A 22,197-nucleotide genomic window follows, 5' to 3' on the forward strand; every position below is an offset into this window, starting at 1 on the left:
CAACAGGGATAAAGAATACTATGCTAATGGTAAGATTCTTGGCAGTGTAGATGAGTAGAGAGATTGCGGTGTCCATTTACATAGATTCCTGAAAGTTACCACCCAGGTTAATAGGGCTGTTAAGGTGACATACGGTGTGTTAGCTTTTATTGGTAGAAGGATTGAGTTTCGGAAACACAAGATCATGCTGCAGCTGTACAAAACTCTGGTGCAGCCGCACTTGGAGGACTGCATGCAGTTCTGGTCACCGCATCATAGGAAGGATGTGGAAGCTTTGAAAAGGGTTCAGAGGTGATTTACTAGGATGTTGCCTGGTATAAAGGGAAGGTCTTATGAGCAAAGGCTGAGGGACTTGAGGCTGTTTTCGTTAGAGAGAAAGAGGTTGAAGGGTGACATACTTGAGTAATAAGATAATCAGAGGGTTAGATAAGGTGAGCAGTGAGATCCTTTTTCCTCCAATGGTGATGGCTAGCACGAGGGGACATAGCTTTAATTTGAGGGACGTCAGAGGTAGTTTCTTTACTCAGAGTATAGGGGCATGGAATGCCCTGCCTGCAACATCAGTTTACTTGCCAACTTAAAGGGCATTTAAATGGTCATTGCATTGACCTATGGATAAAAATGGAATAGAGTAGGATAGATGGGCTTCACATTGATTCCACAGGTCAGCGCAACATCGAGGTCCAAAGGGCCTGTACTGCGCTGTTCTATGTTCTATAAATATTTTCCCAATGCCGATCTACAGTTCTATTTGCTAATTATTTCATCCACTTAATTTGACAAAGATCCATTTCGCCTATTTGTAACGGACTCAGCAGTAACATATCTCTGTCCTTTTCATCTTATTGTCCATAAAAGGAATGTGTTGTTCATCCCACCTTTTGACATATGGACTTCAAAATGTGAGTTGTCGAGTATACTCATTCTGCTGCGATTACTTGTACCTTATGCAATACTTGTGGGCATGTTAGCCAAGCTGGGAAGTTGATTTGCAGATGTTTTGTGCCCTTTTTCGGTAACGTCCTCAGTGCTTTGAAACCTGTAAAGCACTGCTATACCCACTCTTCTGGAATTTGCTTACTTTTGTTCCTGCTGCTTCTTGTTCCCCATTCCGGTTATTTGTTGCAATTGTCGGTACACTGGGTCTAGGTCAATGTGTTTATTGATGGAGTCCATGGATAAGCGCCATGCCTCTAGAAATTCTCTGGCTGTCCTTTGTTTAGCTTGTCTTCTTCTTGTTGTTTTGTCCCAGTTGAATTTGTGTGTATGGCTACCAGGGATAGTGGCTGGTTGGTGTGCATGGATACCTGTTTATCCTATATAGCGTTTCATGCAGTTTTTGCATGGGATCTCGTAAATGATGTTTGTATTGCACATGATGGGTATCGGATAGTTGCACTTTATAGTTCAACTATAAACTTATATGAGGATTGAGAGGGAACAAAGGATCAAAGAGGACTCTAACGTACATTCGAGGAGTCCAATTAACATCTGTACATTATCAAAATGAATATTTAATCCATTATCGTTCATACATATCATACTGAAGAAATCCTATGCAGCATACTTACATTTATATAGCCGATCTAAAATACATTGAATGCTTTGTGATGCAACATTACTTTTATGGTTCGTGTAGCAAAGCACAATATTGTCAATTAATTATTATGATGTGGAGGTGCCGGTGTTGGACTGGGGTGGACAAAGTTAAACTACCTAATGAAGGAGCTAAAAGCTAGTACTTTCAAATAAACCTGTTGGACTGTAACCTGATATTGTGAGATTTTTAACAATGAATTATTAAATTTTTGCGGTAATCAAATCCCAAGAAGTATACAAAAAGGCTGTATGTTACAAATCTTGATTGATTCGAAATTGGGATATAGAAAAAGGGAAATATATCTTGCACTCGATTCCTGGACATAATCTGCCTCAATGTTCCAATAAAATGAAAATCCCTCATACTCATTATCATCAGTTTGTATCTGTGCAACGAGGAAATGAAAAGTTAAATTACCAAAGTGAACTTAAAGTTGAACCTAAAGTTGTATTACCGATGGATCTGAGACACAAAAAAGGAAAGTTATTCTGAATTCTGATCTAAGCCAATTATCCAGAATAGCTGCATCATGCACTTCAAAATGTCAACAATATACATTGAAAAGAGAAATCATGCAACATTATAGACTTTCTATTCTTGATGCAATAGCTAATCAATGCAAATCCTAGAGTTCAATTGTCTGTAGACACACTGGACATTTTGGTAGCAGGATCATCACAGATTTCAACTACCAAATTTTGAAACACAGACAAGTCATTAGGACTATTGAGGCTTCAACATTTTTAATGACTCACTTTAAAACTAAACATGAGCAACTTTAATTGCCTCTTTCTTACCTGAGCATTTCCTTCCCAATGCAGCCTGCAAAAACCTGTTGGAGAAAGTATACACTGAGGAACAGAGTAGACACTCCAATCACAACAGGGAGCAAACTGCACTGTAAACCAAGCAGAAAGCTAGATTTCATTGCAGAAAAAACATCTGCAGTTTCAAAGATAAACCTCTTAAAATATTCTCTGGACAACAAGCATAAAAACATGCAGGTCTCATGTCACCACTATCATATATTAAAAATTTAGGAACACAGTTTACTATAATGTCACCTCCAAATTTATCTCATTAAACCCATATTGCAGCACCTCCCCTAACCAATCCATAAACAGAGGAGATTGAGCACTTCTACTACCTTTATGATGCTTCTGAATTCGATAAAAAAGAGATTTAATTCAAATAAAACCTGTGAATAGCTGTCAATGTCACTGGGTGAGTAAGGTAATACAAACATGCTTTCCTTTTTCTCGTACGGGGACAACATAAAACCATTACACATTTCTACCAAAAATAATCAATGTTTTTTCCGCATATTTCTAGCTTCATCAAGACAGTGACTAAACTAAATGTTTAATATATGGTTATAGGGATCTGAATAGATAGAAAATCACAAATGTAAATAGTTTTTGAATCCCCACGTTAATAAATGACAGTAAGATGAAGTATTTAAAAGAATATCCCATCACTGTTGCTGAGAGAGCAGGAAACACTATTAGGCTCCACACTTGTTGCATATCAGTATGGACTTGTACGTAGGGCCACCTGTAACTCATAAGGAAGCTTCATTGATTAGCTATGGTTTTAAGAAAATGAAGCATAAAAATCAGTAAATCAAATAGCAAACTCTTTTAAAAAAAAACACCAGTTATGATAAATGCGAGGTGCTGCATTTTGGGAAAGCAAATCTTAGCAGGACTTATATACTTAATGGAACAAAGAGACCTTGGAGTGCAGGTTCATAGCTCCTTGAAAGTGGAGTTGCAGGTAGATAGGATAGTGAAGAAGGCGTTTGGTATGCTTTCTTTTATTGGTCAGAGTATTGAGTACAGAGTTGGGAGGTCATGTTACGGCTGTGCAGGACATTGGTTAGGCCACTGTTGGAATATTGCGTGCAATTCTGGTCTCCTTCCTATTGGAAAGATGTTGTGAAACTTGAAAGGGTCAGAAAAAATTTACAAGGATGTTGCCAGGGTTGGAGGATTTGAGCTATAGGGAGAGGCTGAACAGGCTGGGGCTGTTTTCCCTGGAGCGTTGGAGCCTGATGGCTAACCTTATAGAGGTTTACAAAAGTATGAGGGGCATGGATAGGATAAATAGACAAAGTCTTTTCCCTGGGGTCCAGAACTAGAGGGCATAGGTTTAAGGTGAGAGGGGAAAGATATAAAAGTGACTGAAGGGGCAACCTTTTCACAGAGAGGGTGGTACGTGCATTGAATGAGCTGCCAGAGGAAGTGGTGGAGGCTGGTACAATTGCAACATTTACAAGGCATTTGGATGGGTATATAAATAGGAAGGGTTTGGAAGGATATGGGCCGGGTGCTGGCAGGTGGGACTAGATTGGGTTGGGACATCTGGTCAGCATGGGTTGGACCAAAGGGTCTGTTTCCATGACTCTATGTATTTGGAAACAATAAATACAGCATCTGCACCTTCATGAGTAATTTCTATTTGCAGTAATGAATTATTTGTTCTAGCACAAGTGACTGAAGGAGGATGTGGCAAGGAGGTCACATTTCCCTGAAATTCCCACCCCAAATGCCACGGGTCTGTAGTTGTTGATTCCTTTTCCCAGGTGATCTGAAAGGAAACACGGAAACAGAAAAGCGAAAGGCAGTTATCTGGAGAGAGACAAAAGTCTGACAAAAGTGTAGAAAAAAAGAAATAAAATGAGAACATGAGAAAATTACCATATTCTCCATTTTCTGTGAATGCCATAGGAAATGATCTATTTTCAAATCCTCGAATGTCTTTGGTTGATCATGTTTTATTCAAACAGTCAAACTGTAAAAGACCATGCTTTTACATTTTACTTTATTTTTGATTGTGCACTGAACTGGGAAAAGGATTATATTACAACCAAAGGCTGAGGGAAGAATTGCTGTAATTCAACAAATCAATTTACTGTTTACTGAAAATGACTCTAAGTCATGTTTACACTGTTGCTTTGCAAGCAGTGGGGTAAGGTACTAGTAGATGGATTGGTACCAGAATGTATGACCAAATTCAGCCAGCAACAAATTATGAATTGTGGAATTATGACTAGTTGTGAGAACTTCGATTGGTTCTTGTGGGTAAGAACGATATAGGAAGCAGCTTTGGGACCTCTGGAAAGGATGTGCCTCTCTGCAGCAAAAATACCTTACGTCTGAAGAAAATAAAATATATTTATTCCCATGTAGAAGGAAATTATTGCACAGGCTGAAATCTGTACTGAAAACAAAAATTGCAGAGCTATCATGAAGTGTCATCTCGGCTCAAAATGTTAGCTTGTTCTCTCTCCACAGATGCTGCCTGATGTGCTGTGATTTCCAGCATTTTTTGTTTTCAGTATATTTTTGCCCCCTGTAGACTGTGACTTGAAGCAGTAACTAAGAAACTTTGCGATTAGTGTATCAACCGCCTAGGTGTCCTGCAACAAACTGAGAAGAGAGACTGAAGAACAGAAAGTCCTGTCATACAAAAGGCTTATGTCAGTGGCATGGGCGTGATGTGGTTCAACTGTGGTTCCTAGGTTTTTTTTCTCTCAGGCTATAAAGCCAATGTTTTTCTGTTTCTCTATGCCTGTGTGTAGGAGTTTTAGGAGCAGGTTAGAATTTTAACCAGTACAGCCATATGTTGATAGTTCATAGCTACCTATCTGCAATTAGAATTTATTCACCCATAATAATTAGGAATTCTTAAGTATAAGAGTCTGATCCATGTTTTTTTGTTAACCTGGGTCTATCCAACAGATAAATTAGGGACTTTGTATACTTTGATAACATTTGTAGCATTTGAGAGATTCCAGGAATAATTGGGCTTGATTTCCAGCACACTAACTCAATGAGGCATAGCTCAATGAAATCAACAGGGGACATGACTACTCATACCATTGCTATTTCATTCATGTACTACACTAACTTCTTTCCTATTTGAGTTTCCACAGGGCTCAATAATTTTGAACTGTGACAGGAAAACTACATCATATTTCACTGGATATTGTGATAAGGCCATCGGAAGTTGGCATCATCCCTCTGCAGAGAATCTGGAAACCACATGATAGAGTAAAAGCCCACAAAAAGCTTCTTGGGAGCAGCAAATGTAACCAATAATGAGCACATGCCTTCACCACTGATTGCAAAGCAGAACTGTAACTTTTTCCCAACTAATCATGATGTCACTGTAGTTCCAACAATTGATACTTTATTACAATTAAGTATCAAAGAAAAACATGCATTAATTTGTTTAGATTACTTACTTTTACTTTACTTACTTATAGTATGGAAACAGGCCCTTTGGCCCAACAAGTCCACACCGACCCTCCGAAGAGCGACCCACCCAGATCCATTCCTCTACATTTACCCCTTCACCTAACACTATGGGCAATTTAGCATGGCCAATTCACCTAACCTGCACATTTTTGGACTGTAGGAGAAAACCAGAGCACCCAGAGGAAACCCACGCAGGCACGGGGAGAATGTGCAAACTCCACACAGTCAGTTGCCTGAGGCGGGAATTGAACCCGGGTTTTTGGCGCTGTGAGGCAGCAGAGCTAACCACTGTGCCACCGTGCCATCCACAAGTTTAGTAAGAAAAGTCTTACAGTCCAAATTATTAAGTAAATTCAATGTCCCTAAAAGCATATTAATACATAAAATTGTAAAATTCATAACAAGCATTTTTGACAACAATGTGGACTTAAGTTGCACCTTTAGCAACATAACACTTCACATAGTGCTTCAGAAGAGAATTATCAAAACTGTTCCAATAATACTAAATGTACAAATATGTGTGTATGAATAGTGGCAAACAAGTTATTATATTAGAATATTTTTAACACTAAAACAGATTTTTATTTAGTCCGGCCTTACTTCCCTGTAAAATTCTAACACGTTCATCACATCAAGGCAAAGACTATACCTGTCAGCAGCCACCAAGATAATAAATTCACTGTATGATTTTTATTCCAAAATTTAAGAACTTAAGACTGCTAAGATACTGAAGCAGTCCATTGCTACCTGGACTATATTCAGGTTTGGGCTGACTAGTGGCAAATCATGCTCACGTCACACAAATACCAGGTAATAATCATTTCCAACAAGAGACAACCTAGCCATCAGCCTTTGACATCCAATGGCATTACCAATTGCTGAATCCCCCATTATCAACATCCTGGAAATCAAGTAAAAGTTGCCACAGTTTTACCAGACTCTAGCTCTGCTCTCATTAGAGAGAGACAACTTGTCAGGTTTAACCCAAGGGTCATCGCACTTCAGATGAGAAGGAGAGTCCTTCATGGTAACCTCAGCAAATCAGGTTATATCACAAACTAGCTGCCCAGCCAATTAAGCTAACTGCCCCCTTCATAACATTGATTAGAAACTGAACTGGATTAGTCACACAAATATGTCTGCTACAAGAACACGTCAGAAACATGCAGTAAAGTGATTCAGCACCTCACTCCCCAAAACCTAAGGAATTCATCAAATACAAGGTAGAAATCAAGAGGGTGATGAAACAGTCCCCACTTGGTTGGCGAAGTGCAGCTCCAATGACACGATCCAGAATAAAACTCCTGGCTGATTAACACCACATGCACAAACATCCATTCCACCCACCCCCAACACTCAGGACCAGGACTGAACATCATCTACAAGATGCACTGTTGGAATTCACAAAGACTCCTTAGACAGCACCTTCTAAACTCACAACCACTGCCACCTAGAAGGACAAAAGCAGCAGTTACACGGCCATACCACTACCGTAAGCTCTCCTTCAGGACACTCACAACCCTAATTTGGAAATATACCATGGCTCCTTCAGTGTTGTTGGCTGATCTTCTACTTCAATTCCATCTTCCATTGCAGTCCCTGTAGTCTTAAACTCCAAGAGATCAAAAATCTGATATAAGTCCTGAATTCATACAATGATGCATCATCTACAATCCTCTGGTAGATAAGGTCTCAGCTTCACAACATTTTATTATCTCAATCTGATTGAATGACCCCTTATCCTGAAGCTGTGCGTTCATGTCCTAGATGCACCCATGTGAACAACCAAACAGTATCTATCTCAACGATCCCTTAAGAAACCTACATAATTCAATGCGATCAACTATCATGCTTCTAAACTTCAGCGAGTAAAGTTTCAATTTATTCACCTATCACAGAACAAGATTTCCAATCCAGTAAAACTTTCCCTATACCAGCAAGACAAGAATAACCTTCCTTGGTTATAGGGAATATAACTGCACACTATATTCCAGGTGAGTCTCATTTAGTCTTCTACAACTCTAGCAAGACTCCCTATGTTTGCACTCCAATTCTCTTGCAGTATAGGCCAATATGCTATTTGCATTCTTTATCACTTATCATAGCTAACATTCTGTTCTGTTAAAATAATCAGATTGGAATGTTAACTCTAGGTACTCTTTTCATAGATGCTGATTAAACTGACCAGCATTTTCTATTTTTATTTAGATTTGCAACATTCTTAGAGGCAGTTTGCTTGTGTGTTTACTATGTGTGTGCCTTCAATGTATACATCTAACCACCCTGAGCTTCAACATTCAAAAGTTTCATGCGCTTTAACCAATATTCTATTTTTCTATCCTTACTATCAAAGTGAACACCTTATACCTATCCACATTATATTTCATCTGCCAACTTGTTACCCACTCACTTAATCTGGCTTTATCGTTTTGAATTCTCACTTACGTTCCTAGATATAGTCAGCAAATTTGGAGATATCACTCCTATTCTCTTCATCCAGGTCACTGATGTAAATTGTGATTGAAGTAGACTTCAAATGTTAAGTTGTCATTCATTCGGCTCAATGGAAAATGACGCCATTGTGGTGGCATCCAACAATACTAAAGAGTTTTCATTACCTGTTATCACTAACACAGGCTTGTTTTTTTCTACTTTCACACAGCTAACTCTTTTTCTCTCCACAGATACTGTCAATCCTGCTGTGTATTTCCAGCATTCATCTTCTTACTTCACATTACTAGTTTTTGTAGTTGTTTGCTTTTGTAGAAAAAAAAGACTGAGAGCACTGCACACATCTTGAGAAGAAGAACACTAAAATTATTGCAAACTTCACTGCCACAGCTATTGTCTGTTCCTTACTGTTTAAAATAATTGTACAAAATTATGTTGGGGTTGATATTTACCAGGCTATTAAGTATTTCATTTCAGAATGCTTAACACAATTTTTGAATAAAAACAAAATACTGCAAACACTGGAAGTCTGAAACAAACAGAGAATGCAGGAAAAACTCAGCAGGTCTAGCAGAATCTATTGAGACAGTTAACATCTTGAATGCAGTGCGACTCTTCCACAGAGCAGTTCTGTACAAGAGTCATGCCAGACTCAAAACAAGCTGTTTTCCTCTCTTTATAGATGCTGCCAGACCTGCTGAGTTTCTCCAGCATTTTCTGTGCTTGTTACACTCCAAACTTTATGCAGTTATGTCACTAATGTTGGAGAATATAAATAGGCACAAAGCAGAAATCCATGGTCAAGAAGAAAGAAAAAAACTTAAGACAGACTATGACACAACATTTGCATACATTTTACGATATATTTTTTTCAAAGTTATAAATTTAAAAACATTTTTAATCTGATGCAATGTTAACTTATTGCATTTAGTAATTAACAACTTTCTTCTGTTTCACTGCATGGCATGATTGTGAAAATTGTTCAATGAAAAACTACAAGGATGAACATCTTAAATTAATTTTAGTGCTTTATTCAGAGGCATCCCAAATTGAACTAGCCCCCATACAATGGGTCTGCTAATTCAGGTTCATGAATTTACTGTGCAAATTGTACAGACCAGCATTCACATGAAATAAAGTTATCAAAATAATTGGCTACATTGTAATCCCATATCATCAAACCAGACCTGAGACTATGGGTAGAATCTTACAATCTTTAAAGACATGCAGATATCGGAACCTCATGCAGCTCTCAACTCTACTGATATCTGACCACCTGCTTTCGTGGTACTGGATATGGAGGCCTTTTAGGAGTTCAATGGGAGTCTGCAGATTTGCTCTGAGAATTTCATCAGGAGAGGCAAAAACAAAAGGATCTTTCAAGATGACAGTGTCCTCTGAAGACGTAGAAAAAAACATTACTTGTGAATTCAGCTGCATAACTGTTACTGTAAATGGGGACAGCATCAAAATTATTCATTTTTAAACCAATTTTATGTTGCAGCAGCTGCAGATTATCCTGGAAAAAAATGTATGCACCTGCCTTTGGCAGTTTATCGTTCTTACCTGTGTCTGAATCTTTCTGATCACTGCTGTTAACTCCAACAGAGAAAGGCAGTTTCCTCTTTGATGCTTTCTCTTTCACCTCTTTTCCTCCATCATTTCGATCCAACTTCGGAGTCTTGTTACATGATATTTTATCCTTATCCTGGATTAAAAATTGATAGTGTCACCGTTGAAAACAAAATTTGCAAGTAGTAACTTTTCTCTAGGTCATTCTGTGCTATATTTTAAGCATCAATGGTCAAAAATTTGTAAAATAACTAAATTATTGTAAAGTAAATATGAACCATACTTCTCAAGGAAGTTCAGTAAGGATTCTGTTCATTTTTAAATAAAAACCAAAACTACAGTGGATGCTGGAAATTACATAAAAAACAGAAATTGCTGTAAAGTCAAAGAGAAAAACGTCCCACAGAACCAGGATTTTTAGTTTTAGCTTTCGTAAGAATATAAGAACCAGGAGCAGGAGTAGGTCATCTGGCCCTTCAAGCCCACCCTGCCATTCAATAACATCATGACTGAACTTTGTGGGCTCACCTCTACTTACCAGTCCTCTCACTATAAGCCTTAGTTTAAAAAATTATCTTAGCTTTAAATACATTCAATGAGGAAGCCTCAACTACTTCACTGGGCAGGGAATTCCACAGGTTCACAACCCTCTGCATCAAGAGGTTCCTTCTCAATTCGGCCCTAAATCTGCTCCCCCTAAATTTGAGGCTAATACTCTAGCCCCAGTTTCATCCACCAGTGGAAACATGCTCTCTATTTCTTTCTTATTTATTCTCTTCATAATTTTATGTTCTATAAAAATTCACTCCACCCCACACCAACACCCTCCACCCCCGCTGCATTCTTCTAAATTCCAATGAATATAATCCCAATCTACTCAGTCTGTCCTCATAAGCCAAACCACCTCAACTCCAGAATCAACCTAGTGAACCTTCTCTGCAACCCCTCTAGCGCCAGTACATCCTCTCTGAAATAAGGAGACCAAAACTGCATGCAGTACTCCAGGTGTGGCCTCACCGGGACCCAATACAGCTGCAACATAACCTCGCTGCTTTTAAACTCAATCCTTTTCACAATGAAGGACAAAATTCCATTTGCCTTCTCAATTAGCTGTTGCACCAACAAACCAACTTTTTGTGATTCAAGCACAAGGACACCCCAGGTCCCTCTGCATAGCAGCATGGTGCAATTTCTTTTACCATTCAAGTCCTTTTTACTATTATTCCTCCCAAAACAGATGACTTCATATTTATTAACATTGTACTCCATCTGCCAGAACTTTGCCCACTTACTAAAACTTTCTCTGTCCCTTTTCAAAGTTCCACAATCCTCTGCACACTTTGCTCTACCACTCATCTTAATGTCATCTGCAAACTTTGACACACTACACGTGGTCCCCAACTCCAAACCATCTGTTTAAATTGTGAATAATTGCAGTCCCAACACTGATCCCTGAGGCACACTAGTCATTGATTGCCAACCAGAAAATCGAATTGGAATTGAATTTATTGTCACGTGTCCCGAGGCACACTGAAAAGCTTTGTCTTGTGAGCAATACAGGCAGATCACAAAGTTAAATAGCATAGATAAGTAAGTAATAGGTAAACAGGGGCAAAAAAAACACAGGCACAACCGAATATTAAGAGTTTAAGAGTCCATTCAGTATTCTAACAACAGTAGGGCAAAAACTGTTACGAAACCAGCTGATGCATGCGTTCAGGCTTCTGTACCTTCTCCCCGATGGTAGAGGTTGTAGAAAAGGAAGAGATGGATCTTTGAGAATGTGTCAGCCTTTCCTTGACAGCAGGCCTGGTAGATACAGGTTGGCCTTTGTGATTATCCGGGCCGAGTTCACCACTCTCTGTAACCATCTCTGATCTTGAATAGTATAGTTACCATACCAGGTAGTGATACATCCAGACAGAATGCTCTCGACGGCGCACCTATAAAAGTTGGCAAGGGTATTCGCCATCATGCCAAATTTCCTCAGTTGCCTAAGGGAGAAGAGATATTGTTGGGCCTTTGTAACCAGTGCATCCACATGAAGAGTCCAAGAAAGCTTGTTGTGGATGACCACTCCCAGGAGCTCGACACTCTCCATTCATTCCACCTCTGTGCTGTTCATGTGTTGAGGGGGCATGCGTAACATCCCATCGAAGGTCAATAAGGAGTTCCTTGGTCTTGCAGGCATTGAGAGCTAGGTTGATCTCAGTGCACCATTTTTCCAAGTCTTCCACCACCTGTCTATAGTCTGTTTCGTCACCATCTGAGATTTGACTGACTATGGTGGTGTCATCAGCGAACTTTAAATGGCATTAGTCTGGCATTTAGCGATGCAGTCATGGGTATACAGTGAGTACAGTAGGGGCTATTATGCACCTTTCGGGGGCTCCAGTGTTGAGTGCTAGTGACGATGGAATATTGTCCCCAATCTTCACTGATTGTGACCAGTGGGTCAGAAAACTGAAGATCCAGTTGCAGAGATTGGGGCTTAGTCCGAGATCACTAAGTTTAGTAATCAGTCTCGAGGGGATAATAGTGTTGAAGGCTGAACTGTAGTCAACGAGTAGGATTCTTACGTAGCTGTTCTTGGTGTCAAGATGTTCTAGGGGGGAGTGAAGGGCAAGTGATATGGCATCTGATGTGCATCTGTTGGTCCGATAGGCAAACTGGAGTGATCAAGAGTAATGGGGAGGCTGGAGTTGGTTAATATCATGACCAGCCTTTCAAAGTACTTCATGACCGCTGAAGTTAGGGCCACTGGGCGGTAGTCATTGAGACATGCTGCATGAGCTTTCTAAAGGCACATGGATAATGAAGGCCCTCTTGAAACAGGCAGGGACACTGGCCTGCTGCAGTGAGAGGTTGAAGAAGTCCTCTGCCAGTTAATCTGCGCATGCTCCGAGTGCACGGCCCGGTACTCCGTCTGGTCCCATCGCTTTCCTTGGATTCACACAAAGGAAAACTGATCTGACCTCTGATGCAATGACAGGTTTGTCAGGACTTGTCAGAATAGGTGTTACCTCTCCACCAAAATTCTGCTCAAAGCGGGCGTGGAAGATGTTCATATGATCTGGGAGGGATGTGCCATCGTTTGCTATCTCGCACTGTCTCTTTTTAGAACCCGAAATGTCATTCAGTCCTTGCCATAGTCGCCGGGTGTCTATCTGGGTCTCTAGTTTGGATCAGTATTGGTCCTTGGCTGCCTTAATGGCTCTGCGAAGGTCATATTTGGATTCCTTATATTTGAGTGGGTCTCCTGATCTGAAGGCCTCACACCTTTTTTTTAGCAGGTTTTGTATGTCCTGATTCATCCAGGGTTTCCTGTTAGGGAACACCTGGATTGACTTCTTCAGTATGCAGTCCTTCACACACTTGCTGAAAACGTCTGTGACGATGGTGGAGTACTCGTCCAAGGTACCTGCGTACTGTTTGAACATGGCCCAATCAGCCAATTTTAGACAGCACCGGAGTTGATCCTCTGCCTCCTCCAACCAGTACTGGACCTGTATCCGCAAGGGGGTCTTCCTGAGTGAACTTTTGCCTGTAAGTCGGAAGAAGAGACACGGTATTGCGGTCGGAGTTCCCGAAATGAGGGCAGGGGATGTAGCGGTAGGCATGTTTCACAGTGACGCAGCAGTGGTCTAAAATATTCGGGCCCCTGGTGGGGCAGATAGTGTTCTGGTAGTACTTGGGCAACATCTTCCTTAGATTGACTTGATTGAAGTTGCCAGTTACAATAAACAGGGCCTTGGGGTGTTCTATCTCCAGGGTGTTCGTGGTGGAGTACAGCACATCCAGAGCTTCCCCAACCTTTGCTTGTGGTGGTATGTATACAGCAGTTAGTATAGCAGCAGTAAATTCCCGTGGTAGATAGAAGGGGTGGCATTTGATGGTGAGGAATTGTGAAACAATGGCTGCCCAGGATTGCAATGCCTGTGCACCACAATTTGTTGATTAAAAAGCAAACACTCCCACCCTTTGTCTTCCCAGAGGATGCTGTACGGTCCATACGATAGATAGAAAAACCATCAGCCTGAAGTGCACAGTTGGGAATGGATGGGTTGAGTCAGGTTTCTGTGAAGCAAAATGTGCAGCAGTCCCGCAGTTCACGATGGAAGCTGAGCCGTGATCTGGGTTCGTTCATCTTGTTCTTCAGAGATTGTACATTTGCTAGGAGTAAGCTTGGAAGGGGAGGAGAGGTCTTGAAACCATGTAGTTTCAAGCACTCATTTGTCCCCATTCTCTGCTTTCCGTTAGTTAACCAATCCTCTTTCCATGCCAATACATTGCCTGCAACACCATGCATCTTTATCTTATGCAGTAGCCTTTTGTGCAGCACTTTGTGAATGCCTTTTAGAATTCGAGGCACATTGCATCTACTCAGTCCCTGTTGTCCATTGTACTTGTAATGTTTTCATAGAATTCCAGAAGATTTGTTAACCATGACCTGCCTTTCATGAACCCATGCTGCGTCTACCTAACGGGACAATTTCTATCTAGACGTCTTGCTATTTCTTGCTTGATAATAGATTCAAGCATTTTCAACAGTACTGAAGTTAAGCTAACCATGTGTAATTCCCCATCTTTAGTCAACCTCATTTTTTTAAACAGTGGCACCACATCTGATGTTTTCCAATCTGCTGGAACTGCCCCAGAGTCCAACGAATTTTGGAATATTAACACAAGTGCGTTTGCTATTTCTTCCGCAAACTCTTCTAGTAACCTGGGATGCATTCAATCAGGGCCAGGAGACTTGTGTATCTTTAGCTCCATTTGCTTGCCCAACACTACCTCTTTTGTGATCATGATCATTTCCTCGTTAATTATTGGCATGTTATTACTGTCCTCCACTGCGAAGCACAGTTAAAAATCACACTCCAGTCCAATACCGCACCTCCAAATCATGACTACCATTGACTCCACTGTGAAGGCAGACACAAAATATATGAAGGTGTAAAAATATCCTGGTCCTGACCAGATATATCGCAGAATACTGCAAGAAGCTAGAGGAGAAATTGTGGAGGCTTGGCTGATATTTCTGTATCATCGTTAGCCACAGGAGAGGTCCTGGAAGACTGAAGGGTAGCGAATTTTTGCCATTACTCAAGAAGGGCTGCAAAGAATAACATGGAAACTATAGACCAGTAAGCCTAACATCTGTGGTGGGTAAGTTACTGCAGAAGATTCTGGGAGATAAGATGCACGTGCATTTGGAAAGACATGCATTTGGAGTAGTCAGCATGGCTTTGAGTGGGAATGCCTCACAAATTTGTTACGAGTTATTTGAAGAAGTGACCAGGAAGGTTGACAAGGGAGGGGTAGTATGAGATGTTAAAGAATTAATTTGTTCTGCTGACATGCAAGAAATTGAATGTCCCAGGGTGTGTTTTTCTGTCTTGCAAGCAGGATGTGACAATCTAATCATACTCTGTAAATGCTGCAGTTTGGGGAATAAACTAATCACACATTGTTTTGAGAAATAATCTAATCTCACACTGTTTTGAGGGATGGCCTGATCTCACACACCGTTTCTGGAAATAATCTAATCACTTTACATTGTTTTTGGTGGCATGTGACTACTGGGGAGTGCCAGGGGATGGTGGCCTGTGTGCATGACTGACTATGATGTAAAAGCCTGTACAAAGGGACGATTGTTCTCTCAATCGAAGAGCATCTCTTGACACAGCTCCACAAGCCTCGCAAAGAGTATTAAGTGATCCTCCAAAAATGCTTGTACTTGTTGAAATAAATCATGGCTGTTTACAGAAGTTGGTGTATTGCAGTTGCATCAAGCTTGTAAGGATCTGAAGGGAACCTCACGAGTAGATGTAGTCTATGTGGATTCCTTAAGGCCTTTCATTAGATCCCACATGGTAGGCTGCTCTGGAAGGTTAGATCACATGGAATCTGGGGGACCTGGAAAATTGAATACACAGTTGGCTTGATGGTAGGAAGCAGAGGGTAACAGTTGAAGGATGTTTGTTGGACTGGATGCCTATGACTAGTGGAGTGCCTTAGGGGTCGGTGCGTGGCCCATTACTGTTTGTTATCTATATCAATATTTTTGATGAGAATGTACAAAGCAGGGTTAGTAAGCTTGCTAATGACACTAAAATAGGTGGTATTGTGGATAGTGAGGAAGGTTATCAGAAATTGCAGCAGGATGTTGATCAGCTGGTGAAGTGGGCCGAGAAATGGCAAATAGAGTATGAGGTCTTGTATTTTATAAAGTCAAATCAAGGTAGAAGATTCATGGTGAAGATCAGGCCTTAAGGAGGGTAGTGGAACAGAGGGATCTTGGAATTCAGGTTCACAGTTCTCTGAAAGTGGAGCCACAGGTAGACAGGGCAGTGAAGAAGGCTTTTGGCACACTGACCTTCATCAGTCAGGGTATTGAGCATAAAAATTGGGAAATTATATTGCAGTTATACAGGATACACAGTATTGTGTTCAGTTTTCGTCACTTTGCATCAGGAAACATGTTATTCAACTGGAAAGAGTGCAGAAGAAATTTACAAGGATGTTGCCTGGATGCAATGGTCTGAGCTATGGGCAGAGGTTGGAGAAACTAGGACTTTTTTCTTTAAAGCTAGGTGTCTGAGTGGGGCAAGTCCACATCTTTCAAAATAAATAATTTTCATTTGGATACAAGGACAAATCCCTCAATTTCACAACATCTTACTCATAAATTTGCTTTCTCATTCCATAGGATAATGAGGGGCATGGACAGAGTGAATGCACTCAATCTTTTCAGCAGTTGTTGGGTCTTGAATAAAGTCAAAGCTTTTTTTTCTCTCTCTTGGTTACTGGGGAAGTGCTCTTCCTGCTATTGGAGTTGCATACAAGACAATCTGTTTTCTGAATTTACTTTTTACCAAAGGTGTGTTTTTGTGATGTTACTATATTGGAACAGTTAATTATAGTTACTGTATCTATTATTCTGTTAAGTTTTTCAATAGAGTTGTTATTTTAATTCTTTGATTCTGTTTCTGTATTTTAACTGTAATGAATGAATAAACTATTTGTTTTGGCCTTAAATCCCATAGTTCGACCAACCGAATTGCATCTGGAATGCAACACCTCATATTTCCTTTAAAATGAGAAAAACTTAGATTCTCGACTATCTTCTGAATGTTTTGAGGGATTTGGTCTAGTCCATAACAGTAATGAACAAAATAGATACCATTGACACAGGCTATTACTCTATAAGAACAACAGAGATTCTGCCATACATGGGTGGCAGAGAGTCAACAAACATATTGCACCTCAGATGAACAAATCCACATCCTTCAAAATAAATACTTTTCATTTGGATACAAGGACAAATCCCTCAATTTCACAACATCTTACTCATAAATTTGCTTTCTCATTCCATGTTAACATGCTGCCACTTAAAACGAGAACAGACGTTGGGGAATATCCTTCATCCAACTCAGTGAGGGAAAAGAGTAAATCTACTATTGGCGTCCCACTCCCTCTTCAGTCAAAGCAACACACTCGGAGACACAGTTGTTTTACTTTCTTTTATTCCAGGCCCTAGCGTGTGAGAGAGAGAGAGAGAGAAAAAAAACGATCACCCATGTGCACAGAGACATGAGTTCACAGTCTTCTCTCGAACAACAGCTTCTCAATGAATTATGTAGTCATTTTACAGGGAGGAGCATCCAGATAAGGTAGCATACATTGCCTCCAGCACCCCATTGCTAACTGTATATTCTTATCTGATCTGAGTCATGCTCAGATGAACCTGTTTCACAAAACTCAGAACTTAACTCTTTCTCTGCCTGCTTGTACCCTATAGACATTCTTATTCCCTCCTTTTATCATTTCATGAAGGCCAATGGCATAGGAGCTGACCTCAGTGCTGTCGTCATTTAAACCCTCAATAGCTGGGTACTGGGTTACCAAAGCCCATCCTGTTGGAAATATTCCCTGCATGTAATCTATTATTTGACGTAAGATGCATTACAGAACAGCTATTCCAAGGAAGATTCCTATTATAATTACCTTTACATAAATAACCATATTAACTAACCAGTCCTTTCACCCTCCGAGCCCCAGTCCCACCATCCGGCCCATCCCTTGCCCTCCTTTATAGACCCTAGTTGTTCATCTATCTCGTGGACATAGCGAATGACTTTAGTGGTGATGCCATCCAGGCGCATGATGCATTTGTCCGGCAGCACGGTGGCACAGTGGTTAGCACTGTTGCCTCACAGCGCCAGAGACCTGGGTTCAACTCCTGCCTCAGGTGACTGACTGTGTGGAGTTTGCACATTCGCCCCGTGTCTGCGTGGGTTTCGTCCGGGTGCTCCGGTTTCCTCCCACAATCCAAAAATGTGCAGGTCAGGTGAATTGGCCATGCTAAATTGCCCCTAGTGTTAGGTGAAGGGGTAAATATAGGGGAATGGGTCTGGCTGGGTTGCGCTTCGGCGGGTCGTTGTGGACTTGTTGGGCCGAAGGGCCTGTTTCCATACTGTAAGTAATCTAATCTAATCTAATTATAGGGCAAATGCTGCCCTGGTGAGTGAGGAGGTAATCCAATGCATAGCGATTTGGCATGGAGATAAGTCTGAGTTGGTTCAGGTTCTGGGTGATAACCATGAGCATCCATCCATGACCGTTGCCCAACATAGTAAGTCCTCATGCGAGATAGTTATGTTTGTGGGGTGGCCATGTTTGCCCAGAAACCCCAAGGGAGAAAAAGCCTGCTGCACTGTAACCAGCTGTCTGTCCTGTAGTGTAAAATTCCTCTGAGACATCATGTTTCTGGTGGCCATGTGCTGGTCCCCAATTCTCCAGACAGGGTACAGTCCTGAAAAGTAGGGTGCCAATGGCCACTGACTGGGAGTAAGAGAACTCTAAGAAGTTTGTGGCCGTACTGTTGGAAGAAAACGTAGCCCCGGTCTGTAAAAAGGGTTTATGAACAGCCCTTATTGTGAGAGTAATCATGATTAATCCAGGCAAATGTGCCAGTGGGACACTAGATTTCCTTAACTCCTCCTCTGTTTTGAGGAAGGGCAAAGATACAGTCATCCACTGTAAGGTGGGTACAATTGACGTTTCACATTGGAGCTGTTCTCATCTTTTAAGGGAATACAATCGGATCTGTCACAATGGCAACTTACACCTTGCATGCCCTGGGTAGGTCCACACTTGTGATGGTGGCAGGATCGGTAAAGGCAAGGGGCTTTGTCTTTGCAGATGAACACTTCCGAACATCCCCATCCACGACCATTAAAGCATCTTTCGTATACCAGGTGGTTACTGGGGAGTTTCCCTCTTTTACCTTCCCACCATATATTCCCTTTCAGCCAATTCCTGTCCATGTAGTCAGAGGTTGGGGAAGATACATGCAGTCTGCCATGGGGGCCTATGCAAGTTATTCTTTGGGACTGTGGCAACCTGTTACTGGCCAGACTGCGCTGATAGTGTAGGCCGCGGTCCCACTGAAGAAAAATGGAGAAGAGACAGTTCACTCTGGTGGGCTGGAGGAAGCAAGCAATACTGTCATCACCGTACAGTCATTAATAGATTTGGTAGAAATTGTTGCCGACTGTATTCCTGGATAGTCAGTACAGATTGTTTCATATAGGGGAGGGCTCTGCGGCACCGAGTCATGCACACGGAGGCGGGGCGTGGAAATGTTCCTTGTAAGGAGGGGTTATCTTCTAGCATCTCCCTATAGTACTTCCCGTCATACAATAGGTGATGGTCTCTCCCTTCCACGAAGTTCCTTCTGCAGGAAAAGTCAAACTTGCAGCCCCAATCCCAACACTGGAGTTGCCACAGATTGCTTTGGTCCAGGATCAACTTGCGATCTGTTTGGGCAACCGTCCATTACAGTAATTAATTTTAGTCACATTCCATATCCCAAACAGGTTCCCTTACTTAATGTCTCCCCTGCATAAATGATAGCCCTGGTTACGTATACCTGCAAATCTTGACCCTCCCTTCTGTACCCTGGTTGGAGAGAAGTACACATATCCCTGCTAAGCCTATCATAATGCTAATCTCCCTTGACAACCCAATCCCGTCACCTTACCGGAAGCAAGTGTAGATGCAAGCAGTGTATCAATAGCAGGGCCAGTAAAACAGAGGTACAGATTAAAGTTTTTGTTTTAAATCAGTCCTTCTTAGTCCTTTTCTTCCTTCTTCTCTTGGTCAGTCAGCCACCGTTTCCAGTCGCTCAGGTGAATCCAGTGATCCTTTTCTTTAACCTTCACTGAATGGGGATTTGGAGCAATACCTGGAACAGTCCTTTCCAGCAGGGTCCCAGTTTTGGCCTTTCCCAGTCACCATTGCGATCAGGGGTGGGGGGGTGGCTTGGTGGTTTCCTTCACCTGTGAGTGGAGAGACTTTAGAAACTTCGTTAATTGCTTGAAATAGCACTGCATTTCATCTCCCATTACATGCAGATCAATCTGGGGTGGTGGGGCCTGGTTGCTGTCCCATGGAGTTCATTCAGGGCAACCAGATATTATTTGAGCTGCTGTGAGACCGGTATTGGTTTGGGGAGCAATGCACATATGGTACAGGGTGAGGGGCAGAACCTTTAGCCAATTCAGTCCTGTTTCTAGAGTGAGTTTAGTAAGTCTGTCCTTCAGAATTCCATTTGCACAGGCCACTATTCCTACTGCCTTTGGATGATATGCACAATGGAACTGTTGTTCAATGTTGAGGATGGTACATAGTTCTTGGTTGATCTTTCCAATAAAATGTGGTCCATTATCGGATGATAATTGTTGAGGTATACCAAAGCAGGAAATTGTTTCTTTCAGGAGAACGTGAGTCACTGTCGGTGCTTTGCTATTGGTTGTTGGAAAAGCCTCTATCCATTTGCTGAATATATCTATGATAACAAGGCAATATTTATAGTATTGTGGTAATTCTATGAAGTCCAGTTGTAAAGTGTTGAAAGGGCCACTTGGAATTGGAGTTCTCTCTTTGGTACACTAAATTGGTTTTTTTGGGTTAACCTTCTGGCGTACAAGACAATGTCTGGTCCTTTGTTCAGCTGCCTTATTTAGGTGTGAGCTCAGTCTTTGCAGAGATGCTTCAAATGGAGGATACCAGCACATCTGTGTGTGCAGCGCAGCAGTTGCAGTAGCAACAGGCTAGGTGAATGCAGCATTCTTTGCTGCTACTGCTCCTGCTCTGCTGTTAAATGTAACAAAGCCAACTGGCTGTTTTGATGTTAACTTGATCAGTGAACCATCATATCCCTTATGCTTTAACCAGATGAGAGTATTGTGTTATAATATCTTTGCTGCTGTGTTTTTAATCCGGAGTGTTCACAAAAAGAAGAATGCATTTTTAGTTTGATGTTTTGTTAAGATTTTCTAGAGAATATTAGAAATTGAGGCTGAGCTGCTTAAATTCTGTTAATTATTGTTAAGGCTTCATTTGCCCCCTTCATATTGCAAATTCAAAGAATGTTGATCTCTACCAAAGTTGCCACTGTAATTCCAACTGTTTTATTTGGGAAGTTTCATTTGGAGAACATATTTTAAAATATTCAGCATTTGCTTCCCACGAATATTTGAGATTTAAATCTAAACTGAAACTGCCTCTTCAATTGTTAAAGCACAGGAGACATTTTGTTGTTTTCTTGCTGTTCCAAACTTTTGAAATACTTTTCCTGACAGTTTTCACATTAGCCAAGTATTAAGTTGTTAAAAGAAAATCATTTTTGAATACCCTGAATGAGGTACTCGAGGATTTGATTTTAGAACCTTTGTTTGTTGTTTAGGCAGTACAATTTAGAAGGTTATGGATTAATAATGTCATAAATAATGAACAGAGTAACAGACTTCAAGAATTCAAAGAATGCTGAAATAGGCAGACACAATTTAGTGTAGTTAAATTGTCTTCATACTGATAACCTCCTCGGCAAGGAAGGGATGAGAGAGGAAATGCAAAGATACTTTCAGCAGCTAACATGGTCTCTAGAGTTTCTCCATTCACAGATAAAGGATGCCTTCGGACCACCGCCCACCCCTCCACAACCTGATACAATTGATTCAATCAGCTCCCCAGTCATGAGTATGAAAAGTGAAGTTAACAACAGTGAAGAGGAGTTTGGTACGCTCTTTGTCAGTGGCCTTCCTCTAGACATTAAACTACATGAGCTTTACCTTGTGTTTCAATCATTTAAGTTACATGAAGGTTCATTGATCAAGCTAACATCACAACAGCCAGTTGGCTTTGTTACATTTAACAGCAGAGTGGGAGCAGAAGCAGCCAAGAATGCTGCATTCACTTAGCCTGCACACTCAGATGCGCTGGTATCCTCCATCAGAAGCATCT

At 41.1% G+C, this 22,197-nt stretch overlaps 1 protein-coding gene across 4 annotated transcripts in view; it reads right to left on the reverse strand.

The window, feature by feature from the left end:
- Positions 1–22,197, reverse strand: part of ankrd11 (ankyrin repeat domain 11) — a 205,559-nt gene that overhangs the window by 82,558 nt on the left and 100,804 nt on the right. For 3 of the 4 annotated variants that reach the window (XM_072596077.1, XM_072596076.1, XM_072596078.1), the window contains one exon: positions 9,880–10,021. In XM_072596077.1, coding sequence (XP_072452178.1) covers positions 9,880–10,021 — 142 coding nt within the window. Of the gene's footprint in view, positions 1–2,397; positions 2,433–9,879; positions 10,022–22,197 lie in introns of those variants that run through there. The other variant, XM_072596079.1, reaches the window with a different exon arrangement.

This window comes from Chiloscyllium punctatum, chromosome 26 (assembly GCF_047496795.1).
Source record: "Chiloscyllium punctatum isolate Juve2018m chromosome 26, sChiPun1.3, whole genome shotgun sequence".
NCBI lineage: Eukaryota > Metazoa > Chordata > Chondrichthyes > Orectolobiformes > Hemiscylliidae > Chiloscyllium > Chiloscyllium punctatum.